Raw genomic sequence first — 20,831 nt, 5'->3', positions numbered from 1 at the left:
GCCCCAGCGTTACAGAAAGCCGCTCGGGGAAGGCGGTGAGCGCCAGCAGTGTCGTGAGGCGGCCCTCCCAGCCGGGCTTTGGAGTTTTAAGGAATCCGCACACTCCCGTTTCTCGCCGCAGGGCCCCGCCTTAGAAAGCACCTGGCTCCCCACGAACACCCGCTCCCAGGAGCCGTGGGAGAGGGCGGGAGAGCCGCCCCCCGACACGGCCCGCAGCGCCTCGCACCGCGCCGCCGCCAGGGGGCGGTGGGGTGAGGAGGGGGTGGGGAGCGTGCGCAGTGCGCGCGCGGCGCTGAATGGGTGCCGCCCTGCCTCCCTCCACCCGGAAGTGGCGAGCGGCGGCTCCGCGGGGCCTGCGGCGGGCGGCGGCGCCGGGTGCAGCGCTTCACACGGCGCCGGAGGTAAAACGGAGCGCGGTGCTCTTCTGTCTTTTCCTTTCCTCCGTGAGTGGCTGAGCTTTGTAACAGCGGTGCCTCAGAGCGACCTCATCTCGCGCTGAAGGCGGGAGCGGGGCTGCCTGCCGGTGCGTGGGGCCGGGGCGGAGGGCTCTGTGGGGTGGGGATCGCTGTGCGCTGTTCCCGCGCAGCCGCCCGGTGCCGCCGTCTCCTCAGGTTCGGCCCCCCCGTTCCTCCGGCTGTGTGAGCAGCCTGTAACGTACCGTATAAGCACCTCCGCCCTCTGAGTGCTTTCTCGTTACTTTGGGGCTACACTTGACATCGTCGCTGTTGCTGCCGTGCTTTATCGCACCTCTGTGGCAGCGCCGGCTCTTCCTGCTGCCTCTGGCTGTGGAAGCGGAGCTGCTGCGGGCGTCCCTTGAGTGCACGATGCGGAGCCAAACGCAGCAGAGCGCCGTCCTGACCGTGACAGCAAAGTGCTGCCGTGGGGTGATTTCCCGGTGCCGTTATTAAAGCTGTTCTCTATTACTCTGTAAGTATTTTTGCACGGTTTATTAGCGTTTGCTTTGTGGAAGGTGAGAGGTGCTTTGTGCCCAAAGGAGTTGGGTATTCCTCGGTTTTTGCCTTCTGGAAATGCAGCTGGGGATGATCTCAGGCTGCTGGTGGGTGGAATTCACCTTTCGGGGATATCATCGGGATCCTCCCACGTTGCTCCTAGAGGTGGATGGGTATCGGTTTGTTTGCCGAGCTCTTTGCTAATAGGACCTTGTGATGCATAATGAGAAGATCTCTGATTTCAGACCTGTCAGCCACAACACAAATGACGGAAGTGTTTGCCCTGCAGTCACAGTGTGAGGTAACCCCACACAGTTCTGCTCACTGGTGCCGTACCTGTCAAACTTTATGATATCTCCGGTGTCTTTAATCAGAATCCTGACAGAAACAGATGTTGTTTTTCTTAAATTAAATACATGGAGAACTTTTAAGACGTAGATATGTTAATCGTAGCTTCAGTATTCACTGCAGTGCTTTTCTGGAGCGTTAGGATTGGGTGTTTTCGTCTTTAAACATCAAGAGCAATGAGAGTCTTTACCTTCTCCACCTTTGAAGTTTTACATCATCTCTGCTTTTCTGGGCCATTTCCTTTAGCAGAAGCGTTAACATACACTAAACTTGAGAACTTGTGATGGAACAATTTTTGTACAACCATTGAACCACTGTAGGTGGTTTTTTTTTCTTCTTTTTGTTACTGTGTTCAAATGTTTGCCTCAAAAAGCTTTTTTCTTAGCAACTGAATGCTATAAATTGTGCAGTGATGGGGCACCAGCCTGCAGTGGCCCAGTCAGGTTGGTAGAGTCATAAGCCTGTGTTTTTCTGTGCAACCTAAAACGTTTGTAGAACTGAATAATTCAGGAAGAGTAAACACAGCTGATGAAAAATTTAAGTGAGGTTCACCTAGTAAGCAATGCTTTGTGCAGACTGTTTTCTGACAAATGATGATTCAAACATCAGAATTTTTGAGTAATCCCCTGAATAACTCTTTGACTCACACGCACGTAGCTCAGTATTGCTTCTGAATGCAGTCTTTCCATTGCTGGATGGCCGTGGGGGGAGGCCGTGTGGCCACAAGATTTTCCTTTAGAATGGAGAAATTCCTGCAAGGTGCAACAGGATCAGCTATCATAGCAGTCGTGGAACAGAGTGAGAAAATGATTCAACAAGGAGTCCATGCTTCAGAACTTCTGAAGTTTGAAATTTGAAGACCACAGGGGTTCATTAATTCACATTTTCAAGAAATGAGCCATTCTCATTCTGCTTTTCCCTCTGATTTTTGAATTATGATTTTGTCCATTGCAGTCAGATTTTATTGAAACAACGTTCTCTAATGTGGTTAAATGGGATGCATGTTTTTCAGGTAGTTTCTTGGTGCGTCAGTGGGTTTATGTGTGGCTGGTAGAGTTGCTTTGGATGGCCTTTATTGTTGTGTCTTACTAAGTTAAGCTTAATGCAGATCCTGGCGAAACTTGTTCTGCTTTGAAGAGCAGCAGTATTTAACAACAGAAGCATCATAAAAACTGTTCTTGACACACTGCTGGTGAGTCAGTACTTTTTTTTCCTCAATTCACACAAAAGTTCAGTCTGAAGTTTCTTGAGGTCATTTGTTATTGGTGTGATTGCAGCGTTAGACCTGTAAGGTTTTTGCTCCTGCTGTTGAAAGCTGTGGCACTATGAAGGATGGCAGTGAGATGACTACAAAAGATGATGAAGTAGTCTGAATTTCTTTCTACTCACATCTACTAACACATTCAGTTGTCCCTCTGTTCCTTCTGATCTTAACAGGGACAGATTTTTGTTTCCTCTGACTCATGCTGAAGTGTCCATCTGTAAGCCACACTGTTTGTGAGGTAATAACATGTTATAGACTCTTAATGTCACTGTAATCCTGATAAGGTATCCTTGTCTCGAGGTTACATTGTGTGTCTGAGTCACTTGGAGGAAGCAGAGGCTGCAACTTAGGTGAGTTATGGGCACAGATTGGGATCAGGGTCTGGAGGGCCAGAGAGAGCAGCAAGAAGGTAACTGGGGAGGAACTGCCTGCAACGAAGGTCAGTTCTGTGACTCTTTCCTGTATTACACTGTGCTTCTTGCACTGCAATCCAGCTTCTGCTTTGTTAGGCAGCCTGTGGCAAACATTAACTGCTCTAGCAGGGTTGGTTGCAAACAGTAATACAAAATGTGTTGCAAATGTGCACATTCCACTCAAAACTACTCCTTTTGGAGTAAAAAAGAAGAGCTTTCAGTTAAGAAAAGCCCAGGATCTGGAGTTATTTAGTTCAAGAGAATTTTATGTAGCCAAGAAAAATGCTGAAGTGTTACTATAATGCAGAACAACTTTCAAGTAAATCTACAGGAGTCTGGAAAGTTTAGAAAGAAATTAATTTGCTCAATAACAGCATCTGTATGTTCTTGTGATGTGGTGAGACAAGTTGAGGCTTTGCCTTACCTATAAAGGACTGTTGGTTCTGGAAATTCTGGGCTGTGGAAGTTCCTTGCTTTGGAAACTGAGGGTAAGTAACAGCTGAGTGCTTTGGGGATGGCTCAGTGTTTTCGGTTGATCAGAAGGAGCAGGCTCTTCTTGGGACAGCATCTGGCAAACGTGATGTTCATGGGTTGTAGAGCTCAGGTACTTGTGATGTGTTTCTACTTTTGTGTTGGAAAATACTTGATGAGCTGTGTGAGGAGCTTGAATCCTTCAGATTGAGGAATGCAGCGTGGAAATGTATGTGAAAATTTGAAGAAGTAGAATATTATAAAGTTCACCCTCAACAATTTTGCTGTAATGGTAGCTTTCCCTTTTTAGCTTTGCTATGATTCATTGACTAAACATGTGCCTTCAAATTATGGCCTTGTTTAAACTAAACAGATACCCTGCGCTGATCGGGGCCAAGTTCTTTTCTAGAATTTTACTGCATTATTAAATAGGCAGTGTTGGGCTTGATGCATGCTAGGAACATTAATTAGCTCAATAGAGACTGAGAAAATGGCATCATAAATATCATAGAGAATTTGACTATTTTCTTTTCCTATTAATGTTGTTTGTGGTCAGGGAAGGAAAATTACAGATCAGTGACAAAGTGCATGGATTGTGTTTCTTTCATACAGTATTGAAGTGGGTACCTGAAATGTTGCCCTAGCTGGCAATCTGAGTGGCAGGGGTCAATCCTACAGCAACAGATTAAATAGTTTGGCCTCACTTTCAGTTAGATTATTGTTTGGTAAGCCCAGTGGTTTTTTGGTTTGTCTTTTAAGCAAGTGAAAGTGCTAATTTATAGATAATATAGAAATAAATATAGCTTTGTGCTGTTTTATATTGTTTTTCTGCTAGTGCTGTTAGCAGACCATTGTAGCGTTTGAGTACGTGAGGCAGTAGAGGGAAAGGAAGAAAGTCCTGAGGAGAGGTTCTGGGTTGCAGGGACGTGCTTCCATCTTTGTGGCACACTGGAGTTTCCTGCTGGGACAGCTGAGTAAAGCGGCTGTAGCTGGATCTTACATGGGTCTCTCATTACTCAAGACCTCCCAGTTCTCTTCTGTCATGCTTGAAACAAGTACAACTACATCGTGTGTATGTCGTACTGGGGTAACAAATCCACCGTTTCAAGGGCACAGATCATGCATCACTGTATCTTTTAACACACTAATCCCTTGCAGGTGATGCCCCGCTCATATTGAAGTAATACAGTCTAATGGTTTGAACAAAATATAAGAATTTCAGAAGTTTTGTACTTCAACTTTTCTTTTGACTTCTTGCCTTTTCCAGCTTGCCTAATTCTTCTCCTGTGTTATTTTTCACCGTGCCAGGTGCCAACTTTTAATTGTTTTGCAGATGCTGATGGCTGTACTTAATTTTAATTGCTACGAAGATACATTCTTGCACTGCTAGAGGCTTATGGAAAGTAAAACAATTAAGGAAAACAGGAAGGACTCAATGTGGAGTCTAAAAGTAGTTGATGTGCACCTAATGCCAGTTTCTACCTCCTGCTTGTTAACTTCTCTCACACGCCGCTTTGTTTCTTCTCATGCTTTGAAAAAGAGCTTCCTATAAGGAGCAGCACTGAGAGAAACGGAGGTAACTTTGCAGAAATTTCCACCTCCTACAGATGGAGCTCTGCAGTGATGAGGTGCGCTTTTCTGGAGTTTGCTCTCTTGCATGCTGACCCGTATGGTTTCATTATTACTTTAAGCTCTCGCATTTCTCCTTTTTCTTACAGTGCTCTCTGCACCTGAATTCAGTTGTGTGCTTCCTTGATGAGCCCAATTTCATAGAAGCAATGCATATTATGATTCCAGAACTAATCATTGTTCAGATCATTCAACATAAATGGGAGGTTGGCACTTAATTAACTACAACATCTCTACAGCATATCTGTACCTGGGGACTGGCTGACTTTCTACAAAGGCCTTTAGCTGGCCTTGCCATTAGTGGCTGTTAGGTTTCTGCAGTGCAGGGCTGCCTTCTGATAACATTTGTGTCTTCTGTTACACTCAGTTTGTCTAGCTTTGAATTCCAGCCCTGGGCTTTGGTTGTAGTTGTGTCCTCGATACTGATGAGTGTTATCAGACTCCAGTTCCCCATGCAAGGACTCAAATCGCTATCAGACTACAGCGTGTTTCTATTAAACAAAGCTTCTAGAGGATTTTGCTGTAAGGAGCTGCTTTCTAACAGATTTTGTTGTTCTTTACAGCTTTTTAATAAAATGTTAGGTATATTCTAGATGTAGTACTGGTTATGCACCTTCTTAGTCCAAAGGTAGCATGGCCGCCTGACTGAATAATTGTTTGATGTGGGAATTATATTAACTGTTATGCCTGTGGTGTTATGTAAGAAGCTCATGTTTAAATGATTACCCACTAGCTTTTCAAGCCTATTTTTGTTACTGCTTTTCAGGGTAGCTCTTATTCCGACCCTCTGGTGGTGCTTGCTTGTTAGGGAAATCTGAAATGATGTACCTGTACACTGAGCTGCTCGCTCCTGTCTTGCATCATTCATCCAGCTTTTTGGTTACCTACTGCCTTCTCAATCTCCATATGATACGTTTGGTATCACTAATTCTTTGTTCATTTGTTTTAGCACCATGCTGAAACTATGTACCTTGATGGCAGGAATCCAACTTGAATCTCATAGTCTGATTGCTTGATGATAATCCGTCCATAAATGAATACTGGGGCTCCTCAGGTAGCTGACCTGCAGTCTGTTGTCTTGCTGTCTCTGTATGCTCTCTGCTTTTAAGTTCTGATTTGGTTTATGAAGTGCTGTTTGTAGGTCAGAGGTGCACCAAAGTCTGTCTCTTTTTGAGCAGTATAATCATCAGATTTGATGTCTCTAAGAAAAATCACAAGTAAATTGGAAAGCAGCAGTTTTTCCTCAAGTATCATGTGCTGGTTTTTTTTTTCTGAAACACATTTAGTACATTCTTAGCCAGGTAAGCTGTGTAACAAAAAGAGAAATAAGTGTAGTTGAGTGCTACTCTTCCTTAAGCGACTTGTAAAATTTTACTTTTTTTCCTTCAATCCTCATCATCAGTACTGAGTGAGCGCGTCTGATCAAAGCTGCTGAGTGAAGGAGCAGCCTAAAGCTCAGTGTTGTTGTTAGAAGTGAGCTGCCTGTGTCTGGATTTCGTCTGATCATAAGAGGCACTGTTATGCTGATGGCCTTTCTGTCTACTGCTGATGTGACCGTGTGCTGAGATCATGCCTCTGCAAGTTCTTTCTGCTGGGTTTAACTTCCAAAGTTCTTACAGGGTGCTGGCTGGGGAAGCAGAACTCTCACCTGTTTAAACTTCCATCGAGTCGCCTGATTCTGAAATCCGTGTATAGCATGATTGAGTTCAGGCCAACATCTGCACACTGCTTTGCCAGAAATCTCTCCTCTTCAGGATGAAGAGTCTTTCTCCTCCTGGTTTCTCAGTCTTACACACCTGAGCAGTCTGCCAGCTATCACACTGTTGTTTGCTGTTATGTGCCAGGCCTGGGTTTTTCACTGTTGAGAAGAGAGGACATCTGTGTTCTGGTTTCCTCTTTAGAAAGTGTCATATGGGAGTCTTGAGCAATGCACCAAATTCGTATCCTGGTAGCTGATATGAGACAAAGTTAGAAGTGTCTGTCACTACCAGAGGTCAGCAGCTAGGTCCAGCTCTTCAGTGTAGGCAAAAAATTAGTGCAGTAGCATACAGTGTGTCTGAAATTAGTTGGTGGGAGGAAAAAAATTAAGGGGAAGTCTTCACAAGACTGTCTCCTTTGAACCATCCAGCTAGTTTAAAAGGAAGATGGTCACTGTTCCTTTTTACTGTCTGTGCTCCAGATTCATCTTCCCCTTGAGCAGCAGTCTGCCGTATGCTTTGCTGTGCATTGAGGTGCTTGAGTTTCTGTGGGTTAAATAAGCTTTACACTTGTGTAAGTTTTTCAGAGATGGTTCAGACCTGTTATGTGCAGGTCAGGGATAAAAAGCAAAAATGGAGAGGGGTTTTGCAGCTCGTTGTTCCATCCTTATGTCTGGTCTTGCAACAAGCCATCCTTAATGAATGGAGAATTTAACAGGCAAGGAACCATTCTCTGAGGGATCGTATAGCTTGAGCAGGGATGTGCTGTGGTTTGCCTTTCTTTGTGGCTTGCTCAGCCTTCCTTTTGATGAGTAGCCACTAAAAATGATCCATCTTGCATAACAGTGTCTTCTCAAAGCTTTCTATTCAGAGTTCCCTTAAAGCACCATTCTCTGCTCTGGGGCTGTTCATGAGGCAGAGCTATGTCATATGTTTCTCTGAAGTGATTCATTACTTGCAGTGGAAGTGGCAGCTAAATGCTTCCAGCTCTACTGATGTTAATTTGAAATGATTACTCTCTCTGGCCTTATGCAAGTTCCTGTGCAGTTGTTTAGTAGCAATGTTCAGCAAGCAAGTGTATAGTTAAAATGCTTTTGTTCTTGGAACAAAAATGAAGTGGTGTTCTGGGCATGAAGACTGTTAAACAGTACATCATTATCTCCTGCTGTATGTTGCTTTGGTTTAGCATTTTATTAACTTAACGATGTAATCAAACGTAGCCCTGCTGATCTGGGTGCACCAAATCACAGCTGAGAGAAAAATCACTCCCCAGCAAAGGCACAGGACTGACTATTGAGGCTTCCAGCAGTAAGGAGGAGGCTGACTTCTGTAGGTGGCTGTGAGGTTGAAGGTCGCTGGACTCCTTGGGGGTGACAGGAAGTAAAAGCAATAACGTGTGATAGGTTCATGGTTCATGGAGGCTCATGGATGAAGTTCCTGAAATCTAGTGAGGAGGCAGCCACTGTGATCAGGTAGAAGCTTGTGAATGAACTGGGTTATTTGGGATCTTGTTAGCTGAATTGAAATGTCACTGCGATAAGATTAATTGTATGGTGTTGACTAAAATAGGAGATAAAAGGCAAGCTCAAACCTTTCTGCAGCAAGGATGTGGTTGACTCGAATGAAATTAGCAGGCTCTTTTCTGGGTAAGTTATGTGTTTTCTAGAAGTCACCGCAGTGAGCAGGGTTAGGAGATCACAGCAGCATTTGCACTGCTCAGTTCCAGGCTCAGTTTCCTAAAGCTGAGCAGAGTAAAGGTCCTTTCTGTCTTGTAGGGTTCATGAAGAGAGGTCAGAGAAATGAGAAAAGATGTGAGCAGCAGTGTCAGAACTGTCCCCCTCCTTGCATCCGTGCAGAGCTCCTCTGCCAGATTTCATGGCAGTGCTGACTTAAGAAATGATCAAACCCTGTTCCTACCTCAAGCTGCTTATGAAGCTCTGAAGAAGTTTGTGTGGGAGGATGAATAAATGTTTGTGTAGCCGTGCAGAGAACCAGGTCAGGGCAGTCCTCTGAGTTAAACCTAATCTGTGGAAACAAGGAAGTCCTCGTGCAGATGTCTGTCCCAGTTCAGTTTGCTCTGTGGCCATAATGGAAAGGAGGGGAGGACATGGGAACAGAAGAAGTGTTGTAGTTATCCACAGCATAGGATAGGCTAAACAGACTGAAATAAGCACTAATGTTCACAGTGTTCTCTAGTTAAGAATTTGCCCATCTAGTAACTTACCTTCATCTTCTGGAAAATAATGCCTTAATATGTCTTGCACGTTTTTAAAACCTGACTTGTTTTTCTTCTATTTTTTAACTTTTGTTCAATCTTATTTTCCTAGATGATGGGCACTGCATCTTAAACAAGAGCAGAAGACTGAAGCCCATTTTGGGGCAGAATGAGTTTAAAAGATGCGGACAGCGCAGTTTGCCAGACGAAAGCTGCCTATAATCTTCATGTTTACCCCCAGCTCTCAACAGAAAGTGCTCCCTGCTGCAAAGTGACAGCAACTAAGGACACCACGTCTTCGGATGTCATCAAGGATGTGGTTAATATCTTAAACTTGGACGTCTCAAAAAATTATGTGCTTGTGGAGGTGAAAGAAACAGGTGGTGAAGAATGGGTACTTGATACAAATGATTCTCCTGTTCATAGGGTTTTACTTTGGCCTCGTCGTGCTCAGGATGAGCATCCTCAAAAGGATGGATACTACTTTCTTTTGCAAGAAAGAAACACTGATGGGACCATCAAATATGCCCAGATGCAACTGCTGTCCAAGGAGACGGATGCTCGACGGTTGGTTGAAAGAGGTTTTCTTCCATGGCAGCAGGAGGACTTTGATGACTTGTGCAATATTCCCAACTTAACAGAGAAAACACTTCTAGAGAATCTCAAATGCCGCTTTCTCAAACACAAAATTTATACTTATGCAGGAAGTATTCTGATTGCAATTAACCCCTTCAAGTTCTTGCCCATTTATAATCCTAAGTATGTCAAGTTGTATGAGAATCATCAACTCGGGAAGTTGGAGCCTCATATTTTTGCCATTGCTGATGTGGCTTATCACACAATGCTTAAAAAGCATGTTAATCAGTGCATAGTTATATCAGGTGAAAGTGGCTCTGGAAAAACACAAAGCACAAACTTCTTAATTCACTGCCTCACAGCACTGAGCCAGAAAGGGTACGCAAGTGGTGTGGAGAGAACTATTCTAGGAGCTGGACCAGTTCTGGAGGTAAACTGATACTAAAACTGCCTTCTGTCAAACTTGTTTTCTGAAACCTTCAAATAATGGCTGTTGAATGCTACCTTTGAGAGTCACCTACTTGGCCTGGGCTCTAAATATCTCTGGGTTGCATTGGTGTTTGGCCCTGTCGCTAGACTGCTTCTAATTGATTTTCCTTAAAACGTCCTGCTGTGCAGTTGACTTCCTGTTGCTTTTAATTTATATTTGACTTAACTTTCTGCCAGTAAACATTCACATTCCAGGACAGAGGTTACTTGTTGTCTCCCATCCTAGTTTTGATGGCAGCTGAATCAATCTGAAATAGTAAGTAAACCTTTTCATAGAAAGACTGCTCCACAGCTTAGTGTAGCTTTGTGTCCTGCAGCATTCTCCTGGACTCGCTTATTGAGGGAATGATTTCCTTTCTAAAGATATTTGCTTTGAAAAAAGTAACACTGCTGGCTAGGGAGAAAGTGAGAGTCATTTTTGGCGTTTAGTTCCTACAGCGTTTCCAGTAGAAACCAAAGCTACCTATACGAGGTGAGGGGTGCACGAGCTGTGCTTTGGGGTAGGGTGAACTTCAGCTCGTCCTGTAGATTTTGGTCTCCTTTTAGTTCTCCCATCTGAAAGGAAAAGCTGAAAGCTCTGGTTAAAATCTTCAACATCAAGAAGATCGAACTGTTTGTTACAGTTTTTAGCTTTAGATATTTTCAAATGTAACAGCACTTTCCTTAAAGGATTTGTTTTTTAACTTTCAGATAAAAGCTATGAATACTTTTAAGTTACCTCATTTACAAATATGATTTGAAGGCTTTTGGTGGGGAATGAGGCACGTACAGCAGGGTTTTTCTGTTGGTTTTTTTGCCTTGCTTTCTGCTTCTTGAAAGCAGAAGTAAGGTTGAGGTTTGCTGGCTTCTGGAGTTCAAGTTTGCAGTTCTAAACAGAAAAACAGGAAGGGGTCACTGTGGAAAGCTCTGTTTGATCAGCTGATCTGTCTGCATTCGGTGCCGTTAACTGTTTGAGACACCGGTGTGTGGGACAGGACGCAGCTGTCTGGAACTGCATCGCAGCGCGCGTGCTGTGTGCCGTTTTGTGCGTTGGACGAGAAGTGCCTGTGTCCTTAGATTCCCATTAAAACTGATAACTTTGCACAGTCACAGGTAAATATTTTTAAGCCTGGGAATTTTCATGAGAAGATGTCTGTGATTTTTCCACAGTAAGTTTGGTTACTGCGAGTACTGCAGCTTCTGCTGAGGATTTAGTCATGCATTTCTTGAGGAAAACACTCTGGCTAGAAGTATGATGACAATTTGAACAACAGTTAGCTTCCAATTGGGCAGATAGATTCTAACCCTGCTGTTGTGGTACATGTTGTCTGAAATGTCAGATTGCTGTGAAGCTCTCAGACAGAATTGTCACTCATCTTTGAGGGTATTTGTTGGGCACCAGCTAATCAGTGGAATCCTGTTCTTCCAAATACTGCAGAAGGAGAAGGATCTCTGACATAAATGCAGTGCATGTCAAAACTCTGGAGTAGGTTTAGATCCTGGAGAAGTAAATCAAACGATTCTACTTTTTTTCTTTTGGAGAAGTAAATCCAACCAGGCTGCAGAGCACGTTGAGTGGATGGTGACGCTTCCAGATTTCTCGTGCAATTCTAGATTAGAGGAATTTTAAAAATAAATAAAACTTGAGGGAAATCTTGATTTCAAGGAGGAACAGACAGAAGCTTGCTTTGCTTTGGGGAAGTTAAACTGCTGTGAAAACTTTGTATTATCCTTGGTCACTTTTAAATCATTTGGGTGACTCATTTGGGTTTTTACTTAGGGGAACTGAACTTGTACAAGGGAAATTTTCTTACATGGGTGTTTCAGGGGAATTTTTGCATGATCAGTTTTGTAGTGTACCTGAAATATTTCAGTGATATATTTTGAGTCCTCATGAAAAGAGTGTCCACATTTGTAATGTCCTCTACACTGAAATCTGCCTCCTTAAATTTACCGACGTAAAACCAGGTTGCGTTTTGTGTCAGAACTTCCTCTTCTCAGTTTTTTTTTCTGACAGCTAGGTAAAAAGTGTCTGTTTATGGGTTGACCTTTTCCCAAAGTTCAGGGAGTGAAGGCCAAACTCTGTCACAGGAGAGGTGAGCGATGTAACTTAGCTTAGAGGTGGATTTGAAATTGGATCCTCATTTGTTTAATGAACTTGAAATGTATTTCAGACCAAATCCTGCTCCTGTGGGGTTTAACTGATCTCTGTCCAAAGCTGTAATTATTTTGAAGCTAAACTCTGGCTAATATTCTGGCTCCTTGTGTGTGATGTCTAGACTTTGAAAAATGGAGTTCCAGTTGTACAGTGAAAGGGCAGATGGTCTGGAATGTTGCTTAATATTACCTTCCCAACCTTATGGGAAATTAAATGTGTGAAACTGAGGCAGGGTAAGTAAACAAGATGCAAACAATTGCTGCCACATGCAGAAATGGAAGGAAAGCTGATCACAGACTGTTCTGATCTTCAGGTGCTTCTTGCTCAACCTGGGCACCACAGTGTGGGGTTCTGAATCAAACCATTGCTTGCATATGGAATCTAAACAAGGTAGTTAAACCTTTCCACATGTACTAAGGAAGTTTACATGAAATCTGTATTATAGGGAAAAATGTCAGAAACTGTGTGTTTCAGATACAGAGTTTCTTTTTATGTAAACTATCCATCTCTGAAAATCAAATGTAGCTCTGGTATGAGTGATGTACGGCACGAGGACCTGATGTGACCTGACAGATGTGAGCTGCTGTTGAATGGTGGGAAGTCAGATTTCCTCCTTCTCCAGGCTTTGTTTGTATTGGCTCTAGCACTTATCAGATTCTTCAAGGTAACTAAATTAGTAAAGCAGCAGAAAATTAAGTGTGGGGATGGGATACTGTGGTGAGGGACATAGTAAGAAGGAGGCAGAGCTTCCTCTCTGGCAGCCAGGCTCCTCTCCTTTGCAGTGTGTTGTCAGATTGTAACTGTTAGTGTCTTGGGTTTAGTTCAGAAGTTATTTTTGTAGCACACCAAGAATTTGGACAGAGGGAAAAACTGCAGTTGTTGTAACTTTTTGATGTATTATTTTGAAAAGCATCATCTACTTCCATTTGGATGTGTTCTTGAGGATTTCTGAACGTCACTGAACTGTTCCTTGGAAAGAATTAAGACTCAAATAAAATGAAGAGTCCCAAAAAAAGGATTCATTAAGTGGTTGGCTAAAGAATACAGTTTCAAACACAAATTAATTACTTAACAGAGCAGTCAGTGTTACTGGGGGGATTTTCTAGAGCTCAGCCAGTATACCGAAAAGTTTGTTACATGTTGTGTTCTACCATTCTATGGAAAACAGCTTAAATTTTGCTCCCAGCTCTGTGTTCTTTATTACTGTCCCACTGTGCGTGTGGCTCTGGTATGAGATGGGCTTCAGCTCTGTGCTGCTTCAGTTCTGCTTTTCGTTTGTATTTGCCATGGAAGTCTGCGTATATATTTAGTGGGTGTAGGCGATTCTATTTAAGGGAAAGTAGTTGTTTTCTGCATGTGTTTGTTTTAAGAATCATAATCGGAGGAGGAATGAACTTCCTTTTCCCATTGGGTTGGATGTTACGAGGCTGTTCCTGTAGAATGTGCTGCATACTTTGCCCTGCTGCACGCATCTCTTGGGAAACATCACCTCTTCCTTTACAAGCTGTCTGATGGGGATGGTCCCAGCTTCCCCAGCAGTTCGTACAGCTTGCAGGGTTGCAAACTGAACACTGTAACTTCCATGCTGATGAGTGGGTACTTTGTGGCATAAGACCATTACTGCAAGGCTGAGTTCAACACTGAAGGAGTCATTTCCTCTTCCAGGCTGCGCAGTTTGATTCATCCGTCTCATCTGCTATGTTAGGGTGGCCTGTGCAGGGGTGGTTCTGCCAGGGGCTGGGGCAGCTTACATAGGAACTGATAGCTTTCTCAGATTTTGGCAATTCTTATGAAAGAATTAAATAAGGCTTTCAGTTCTGTTCCTGAGGTGGAGGAACATGCGTGTGTTTGGGGGGTTCTTTTTATAGCAACAAAAAAGAGAATTCGTCTTTTTTCTGAATGCTGAAAAAGCTGTCGTTGCAGGAGTTCAGAATAGCAGGTTGCAGTTCATGCCTCCTGCATTTGGAGGTGAAAGGATGGGCTGGATGACTTCCTGATTCCTGGAATAGTGCATCCCCGCTCGGATTCCCGCTGGCCTTGGCCTGCTATTTGCACTCACCTCTTTTTATATAGCTAGCATTTTGTGTTGGCGTGGTTTAGTTTTGGTTTTTCATTTTTATATGTCTCCTCGTGGATTCTCAGGGGAGAGCAGTAAATAGCTTTGGTTGAACAAATGATTGCTTTAACTAAAATTGTATCTTGTCCATTCCCATCTTCTGAATTTGCTTTGTAAAGACATAGGGGCCTCTCTGGAGGTAAACCAGGGGTTGAGTTTGAGCTCTGTACAGAGCACCTGGCTGGAAGCATCCCTGAAACGTGCTTTCTGTGACTGGTAGCAGATAATGAGAGCTTAATTCTTACTTGTAATCTATTTTCTCTGTGACAAGGCTCTCTCAGATTAAAGATCTAAACTGCCAAATACTGAAATATTTGATGTTAAATTTTTGGGCTTTCCTAATTTTAGTAATGTCCATTTTTATGTAACAAACTCAGCAAAGTATTTAGGAGAATATGGTAGCAGTGATTGGAGTTTAGGTCTGGAGTTAAAGGTTACAGAAAAAAAAGGACCTCCTCCACAGAGTCTTGGCGTGTTCCTTATAAAGCTGGGAATGTTAAAGGCTTTTATGAGAAAACCATTCAGAAGATGAAAACTTTCCTAAAAACTGATGATATTAGATCAGCTTTTAAGAATTTGCTATATGCTTTGACCGCATACCAGACGTGTGAGATCATAAGAGCCTTTAGTTTTAAGCTGTATTCGTTGCTTGTGTGAGTAATCACTAAGAGAAGTTTTTCAGAAAGCCACTGGGGTTATGGGATTTCTTAACTCTATAATGCCAAAATATTTAATACTAAAATATATTTCTGTAGACACAGCTAATCCAGGCGTTGGTTTCTGCAGTGTTACTGGTAAAGCGGTGGTTATCCAGGTTATCCAGTGCTTAAGCTGGAGAACCTTTTCAAAAGATGTTCTTGTGAAATAAATTTGCAAATTCACTTCTGCAGCTTGGCAAAGTGAGGGATTTCTTAATAAAAGAGAAGCTGGGTGATGTGCTGAGAGCAGAGCTGAGCCTGGTGGGACGGCGTACAAAGCCAGCAGCCACTGTGCTGCTGTTACTGGACTTCCACTTTTGGTCAGATGCTGTTCAGTAACTGTAAGGAGCTGACCAGGATTTTGTCCATACATTAATGTGCAGCTTCTGCATCGTGTGCTCTGAAAGGAGGAACAGCAAGAAATCTGTAAGTGAAGTTGTTGGTTAGTATTTACCAAAGCTTATTGGTGACTCTGCTCAGTGATTTCTTTGACACATCGGAGTGGGACACTGCATTACAGCATGGTCTGTGAGCATTGCTGGACAGAAATCCTCTCTCTTCAGAACCCACTGACTTCTCTGGCATTACAGCAGAGTCCATTCTCACCCTGCACAGGAATAGCTGGTGTAGCTTATTCTTTTAGGTATAATAGTTGTCCAAAGAACTGTGCTAGTTCTCTTTGCTTATGAGAAGTTTTTCACTTGTTGCTGCGAGCCTGTAATCAGCCTCCTGGGGACAGTAATCAGCTGGCAGTAGAACTGTAAGAGATCTTTGGGAGCCTGTTTCAGAAGCAGTGATGCTGGTTTCATACTGCAGTGCAGCTCCAACCTGCTAAGGCAGTTTTTGTGTTCATTTGATCAGGTTTTAAAAGAAAAATAGAGAGAGGGGGAGGATATGCAAAGAGTTTCAATGCACCAACTTGGCTGTCATGAGAGCAGCGCTCCCTGGGCAGGTACAGCATCGCTGGTAGCTGTGTGCCAACAGCAGAGCTCTGCAGTGTGCGGTGCTCACGTGTCCATCGCTCTCCGGATGTGAGTCTGTGCAGGAAGAGGGACATTTTTGTGAAGTCATTCCACTCGTGTTCTATATTAGGAGGAACGGATTTCCTAATGGAGGCTTTCATTGCTTGGAGCTTTAAGAGGAAATATCTGTGGAAGGAATGCTGGAAATATTCCACACTGAGTGATGTGTTTTTCTACATTTGATTTCTTCTTCATCTTCTGGACTACCTTCTGCATATTAAGAGGAGACAAGTTTCTGTTAACCTAAAGTCACATAGCTGAGTTGATGACATTAAGGATATTCCCAGTGTTAATTCTGCTGGGCCTTTAGATATAGTAGCTCATCTTTGCACTTTGTATGTGTGGCTCATGCAGAGGATAGTTTGTGTTATGGATATGCTAGCAAATATCAGAGGGCTGAAGTGTTAGAGATGCATAGGCACACTGGTTAGAATTTGTGCCATGCTTTCCTCTTGCCTCGTAATGAAGCTGTGTTCTTCAGTGTTGCATAGCAGAGGTAATGGGTCCTTGGGTATGGCATGGTTCTGTAAGCCAGTTTTTGTTTGCCTGTTTTTGAATACACTGCTCTGAACACGAACAGATGAACTTTGTCAGTGGGATGTTCTGTTCTGCTCTCACTAACAGGGAAGTTGTATTCATTGAGGAAATTTTGTGTAGGAGCAGCGCTTTAGGGAACGAGGTACAGCTTGTGGCTTTCTGTGGAAGAGTGGCAATTGCACTGCCTTGTTGCACTGCCTTCTCTGAGTTCGTGACTGTCAGGGACTGAGGTGGGTTTGAACTCTGTGATTACCTTTCCTGTACTCTTGAAAGTAACAGCTTTGTTATTCTCCTTTGTCAGATTCCCAAACAATATCTCACAGGGCAAGTAATAAATGTGTCCAGATCTGTGAGGAACAGGGAATGCTTCCTCCAGCTCACTTTCTGGTATCCTTATGCTGCCATTCCCATAACATTTTGTGTATTGCCAGCTAACATGAGGCTGAGCTATGAATTAGGAGTTAGTAATGCTGTGTCTTTGCCTATTTCATTTAATTGAAAATTACCTCACTTTGCTTTATTGCAGGCTTTTGGAAATGCAAAAACAGCACATAACAATAACTCCAGTCGTTTTGGAAAGTTCATTCAAGTCAATTACTTAGAGAATGGCGTTGTCCGAGGGTAAGTACAGTCTGAGATTCAGCTGGCATCAATCTGTGTGCTTCTAGGAATCTGGAGACTGTGGTGTATCCAAAACTGACTTATTCTCTGGCTTGCCACTGTGGAACAGCTTTTCAGATGCTATTAACCAATCTTATGTATACTGGTGCAGAGCTCATTATTTGAACTCCTGGCAGCTGCTCTCTGATGTTTATGAAGTTGTCTTTTTTTTCATTTATTTTTTTATTCTCCCCCTCATTCTTTTTTCCTGTCTTTGGACTCTTTAGGGCTGTTGTTGAAAAATACCTGCTTGAAAAATCTCGGCTTGTTTCTCAAGAAAAAGATGAAAGGTAAGAGATTAATTCAGTTAGTATGCTCATAATGAGAGTTTAAGTGCATTTTAAAGCATAGAATAAAAGAAAAATCAATACATTTTCATGACAGAGAAATGTATTTGACTCTCTTTATGTGTAGGAACTACCATGTCTTTTATTATTTACTACTTGGAGTCAATGAAGAAGAGCGTAAAGAATTTCACCTTAAACAACCTGAAGATTATTCCTACCTCAACCAGGTAATCTGTACAAGGGTTTACAAATGCGTTGATAATTGTTGTCTCTTTCTCATGTTGTGCTGAAGATCAAAGAAAGCAGACTGTAAGTGTATTCCTGTGATGTTTGGGCTGCTTTGCATTTAAGTAAGGGGCTTTTTTCCACAGTGTAACTTGAAAATTGAAGATGGGGAAGATCTCCGGCATGACTTTGAAAGATTGAAACAAGCAATGGAGATGGTTGGCTTTCTTTCAGCAACAAAAAAACAGTAAGTGGAACTTGTCAGCCTTTGTTATTGACATCTTGTTAATGTTTGCATTGTGGTAAAACGTGTGTGTTGGGAGCACATACAATTAAGCAGGAACCAAGGAGAGCTAAATATTTGTGAGTGCTTTTGGACAAATTCTTGCAACTGAGTTGGGTCTGTTAATCTGCTATAATGAACTTTCACTCGTAAGAAAAGTTCTTATAAGGTGAATTTTTCTTCCTTAGGATTTTTTCAGTGCTTTCAGCTATTCTTTATTTGGGCAACGTGACGTACAAGAAGAAAGCTACAGGCCGTGATGAAGGATTGGAAGTAGGACCTCCTGAAGTGCTGGACATTCTTTCCCAGCTTTTAAAAGTAGAGTATTACTTTCCAGCTCTAGTGTTTGGAACACCTGTTTGTTGTGCTTTACCTCGGCATTTTGCTTGGATACGTTGTGGCTCAGCATGCTGTGTCTCTGTGTTTTATGATGCTTCCATTATGTTCATTTCATGGGAGGTGGAAGGAATGAAAGTGGTGGAATTATTGGGATTAGAGATGGAATGTAGCCTGTAGTGTGGAGGTAGAATCTGTTTGACTTGCTAATCAGAGCTGAGCAGGAATAAATTTACTGGAGATTTGTGTTTTGCCACCATGGGGGGGGGGCCCCCCACCAAATCTCAATGAATCCAAGCTGAGAATAATTTAGAGGAATTGAAAAACTTGTAAAGCTGTTGATGTTTTGAACATCAACGCATTGATGTAAAACTTGTATCTGTTTTTAAACTGCTTGGCTTCTCGGAGGAAATAATCTCCACTGTCACTATCACTGGCGAGTTGGAGGATGGCAGTAACTTTTGGTCTTGCTTGCTTTGAAGGTCAAACGTGAAATTCTAGTGGAAGTGCTGACAAAAAGAAAAACAGTGACTGCTAATGATAAGCTTATTTTGCCATATAGTCTCAGTGAGGTGAGTAAAACAATACTAATATAATTATTTGAATTAAATGAAGCTTAGTTCTTCTTGGCTACAAAAAAAACAGAAACCCCTAACGTAGTAAACTTTTATGTTTAGTGAGGGTTGTTAAGAACATGAGTAACAAAACAGGTCTGAGATAGAAATGCTTTTTTTGAAACAAAATGGTGAACTTTGTTTCGTCTTCAGGCCATAACAGCTCGTGATTCAATGGCAAAGTCCTTGTACAGTGCCCTGTTTGACTGGATTGTTCTGCGAATTAATCATGCTCTCCTTAATAAGAAGGACATGGAGGAATCTGTTACAGTAAGTTTCTCACAAAAGCAGTAGACAGCTGTGTATTTAGAGAGATCAGAGAGTACTACAAATGACGTGTTCAGTATCTGGGATAAGCCTGGAGTCTTCTACAGTCCCTAGTGATTTTCTTTGTGAGGTTTACTTTCCTGTTTTCACCGTAGACACAGCTGCTAAATAATCAAAATCTCTTAACGATTATTCAGAAGTTATCAGTGTACACTTCATCTTTTGTGTTGGCTTGCTGCTGGGGGTTCAGCACTCTGACGGATTGCTTAACTAGATTTCCACTTGTTCTTCCTGCAGTGTTTGTCCATTGGTGTACTTGATATTTTTGGGTTTGAAGACTTTGAAACCAACAGTTTTGAGCAGTTCTGCATAAATTATGCAAATGAGCAGCTTCAGTATTACTTTAATCAGCATATTTTCAAATTGGAACAGGTAAGAAACCCGATTACAAACAAGTTGTTGTTTCAGTAACTCTTTCTTACAGAGGGCTTTGAGTACTGAAAGAGCTTTCAGATTGCATTTCTAGACTGAGAGCTGGTGGTTTTTTTTGCTTTAGCTTTGCACTTTTCTGGTTTGTGCCAAATCATAATTCTCTGGTTGCTCTGCTGGAAGAACGAAGTCATTCTGTAATATGTGGTATTTTTTCAACAATATGTAGATAACTTCAAACAAGCATTTTAAGGAAAAGAAAATTACCAAACGTACAGACTTCATATGTAAGCATAGCGTTGAGATCTCTGTTTTATATCTTATGACAGAAGTCTCTATGCAGGCCAACTAGAGTAAATAGTTGCATTGTTTTCTTTTTCTAATACTGTTTCTCCAAATGAGTTCAGTTCTTGAATGCCCCATTTCCTGTATCTCTTACAGCACAGGGCCCTTGGGAGGGGGTGGGCAGAGGGGTCTCTATGTCTTTTAAGAAAGGCTTTATTGTTTATGGCAAGTTGAATTTCAGTTCTGCAATGTGACATACACACTGTGCAGTCTGTCATTAGTTTTAATTCTACCTACTTAAAAATAACCTATTTACATCGTGCTCATAGAGCAGCAAGAGGGTTGCTCTTTGTCTTTTGTTAAATGTAGAACTTATTTCAGTCAATTTTCTGTTGGTTATCTTCTTTGCACTAGCAGCTTGTTCAGCTCACTTCCGCAGTCTTTTACAGCAGTAAGAAAAGCTGATATTTTGCTTCCCTATTTCGATGGGAATTTTGTTCTGTAAAGCATTTGATGCATTATCATTTCTGCAGAAGTGCTTCATATTTTCTTGTAAAAGCAATGAGAGCAACAGGGAGGTTCTGCTGTTGATATTGTATGAGGTGTCGCTGCCTGTTTTGTAGCTTGCATGACTTCATGTGACAGTGCTATTTTGAGGTTCTGGATCATAATACTTGTCACTTTTTATAATACAAAAACTATGGGGAAAAAATTAAATTCCTCCAGTATCTCTATCCAGGGTTTTAAATGTAATGCTGTAGTTGTAATGTCTGACTCCAACTTTGTGGACTGCTGACCCCTGGAAAGGCATAGCAGGACAAGGAACATTCTTGTACTGTTGTGGTTTTTAAATACCCGTGCTGAGTGATTTCCCTAGGTAGAC

At 42.3% G+C, this 20,831-nt stretch overlaps 1 protein-coding gene across 10 annotated transcripts in view; it reads left to right on the top strand.

The window, feature by feature from the left end:
* Positions 1–344: 344 nt before the first annotated feature.
* The window catches only part of MYO9B (myosin IXB), a 39,903-nt gene continuing 19,416 nt past the window's right edge, over positions 345–20,831 (top strand). For 9 of the 10 annotated variants that reach the window (XM_042835625.1, XM_042835624.1, XM_042835622.1 and 6 more), the window contains exons 1-10: positions 345–401; positions 9,100–9,993; positions 17,089–17,183; positions 17,450–17,512; positions 17,637–17,736; positions 17,881–17,981; positions 18,206–18,335; positions 18,836–18,925; positions 19,121–19,237; positions 19,532–19,666. In XM_042835625.1, the coding sequence (XP_042691559.1) occupies positions 9,157–9,993; positions 17,089–17,183; positions 17,450–17,512; positions 17,637–17,736; positions 17,881–17,981; positions 18,206–18,335; positions 18,836–18,925; positions 19,121–19,237; positions 19,532–19,666 (1,668 nt within the window). In that variant the 5' untranslated portion in view covers positions 345–401; positions 9,100–9,156. Of the gene's footprint in view, positions 402–613; positions 928–9,099; positions 9,994–17,088; positions 17,184–17,449; positions 17,513–17,636; positions 17,737–17,880; positions 17,982–18,205; positions 18,336–18,835; positions 18,926–19,120; positions 19,238–19,531; positions 19,667–20,831 lie in introns of those variants that run through there. The other variant, XM_042835617.1, reaches the window with a different exon arrangement.

Source organism: Centrocercus urophasianus, unplaced genomic scaffold, assembly GCF_019232065.1.
Source record: "Centrocercus urophasianus isolate 14NV4802_14NV808 unplaced genomic scaffold, USGS_Curo_1.0 seq_54, whole genome shotgun sequence".
Classification (NCBI taxonomy): Eukaryota; Metazoa; Chordata; class Aves; order Galliformes; family Phasianidae; genus Centrocercus; species Centrocercus urophasianus.
The sequence above is the reverse complement of the archived record's forward strand: the minus strand, read 5'-3'. Positions and strand labels throughout refer to the sequence as shown.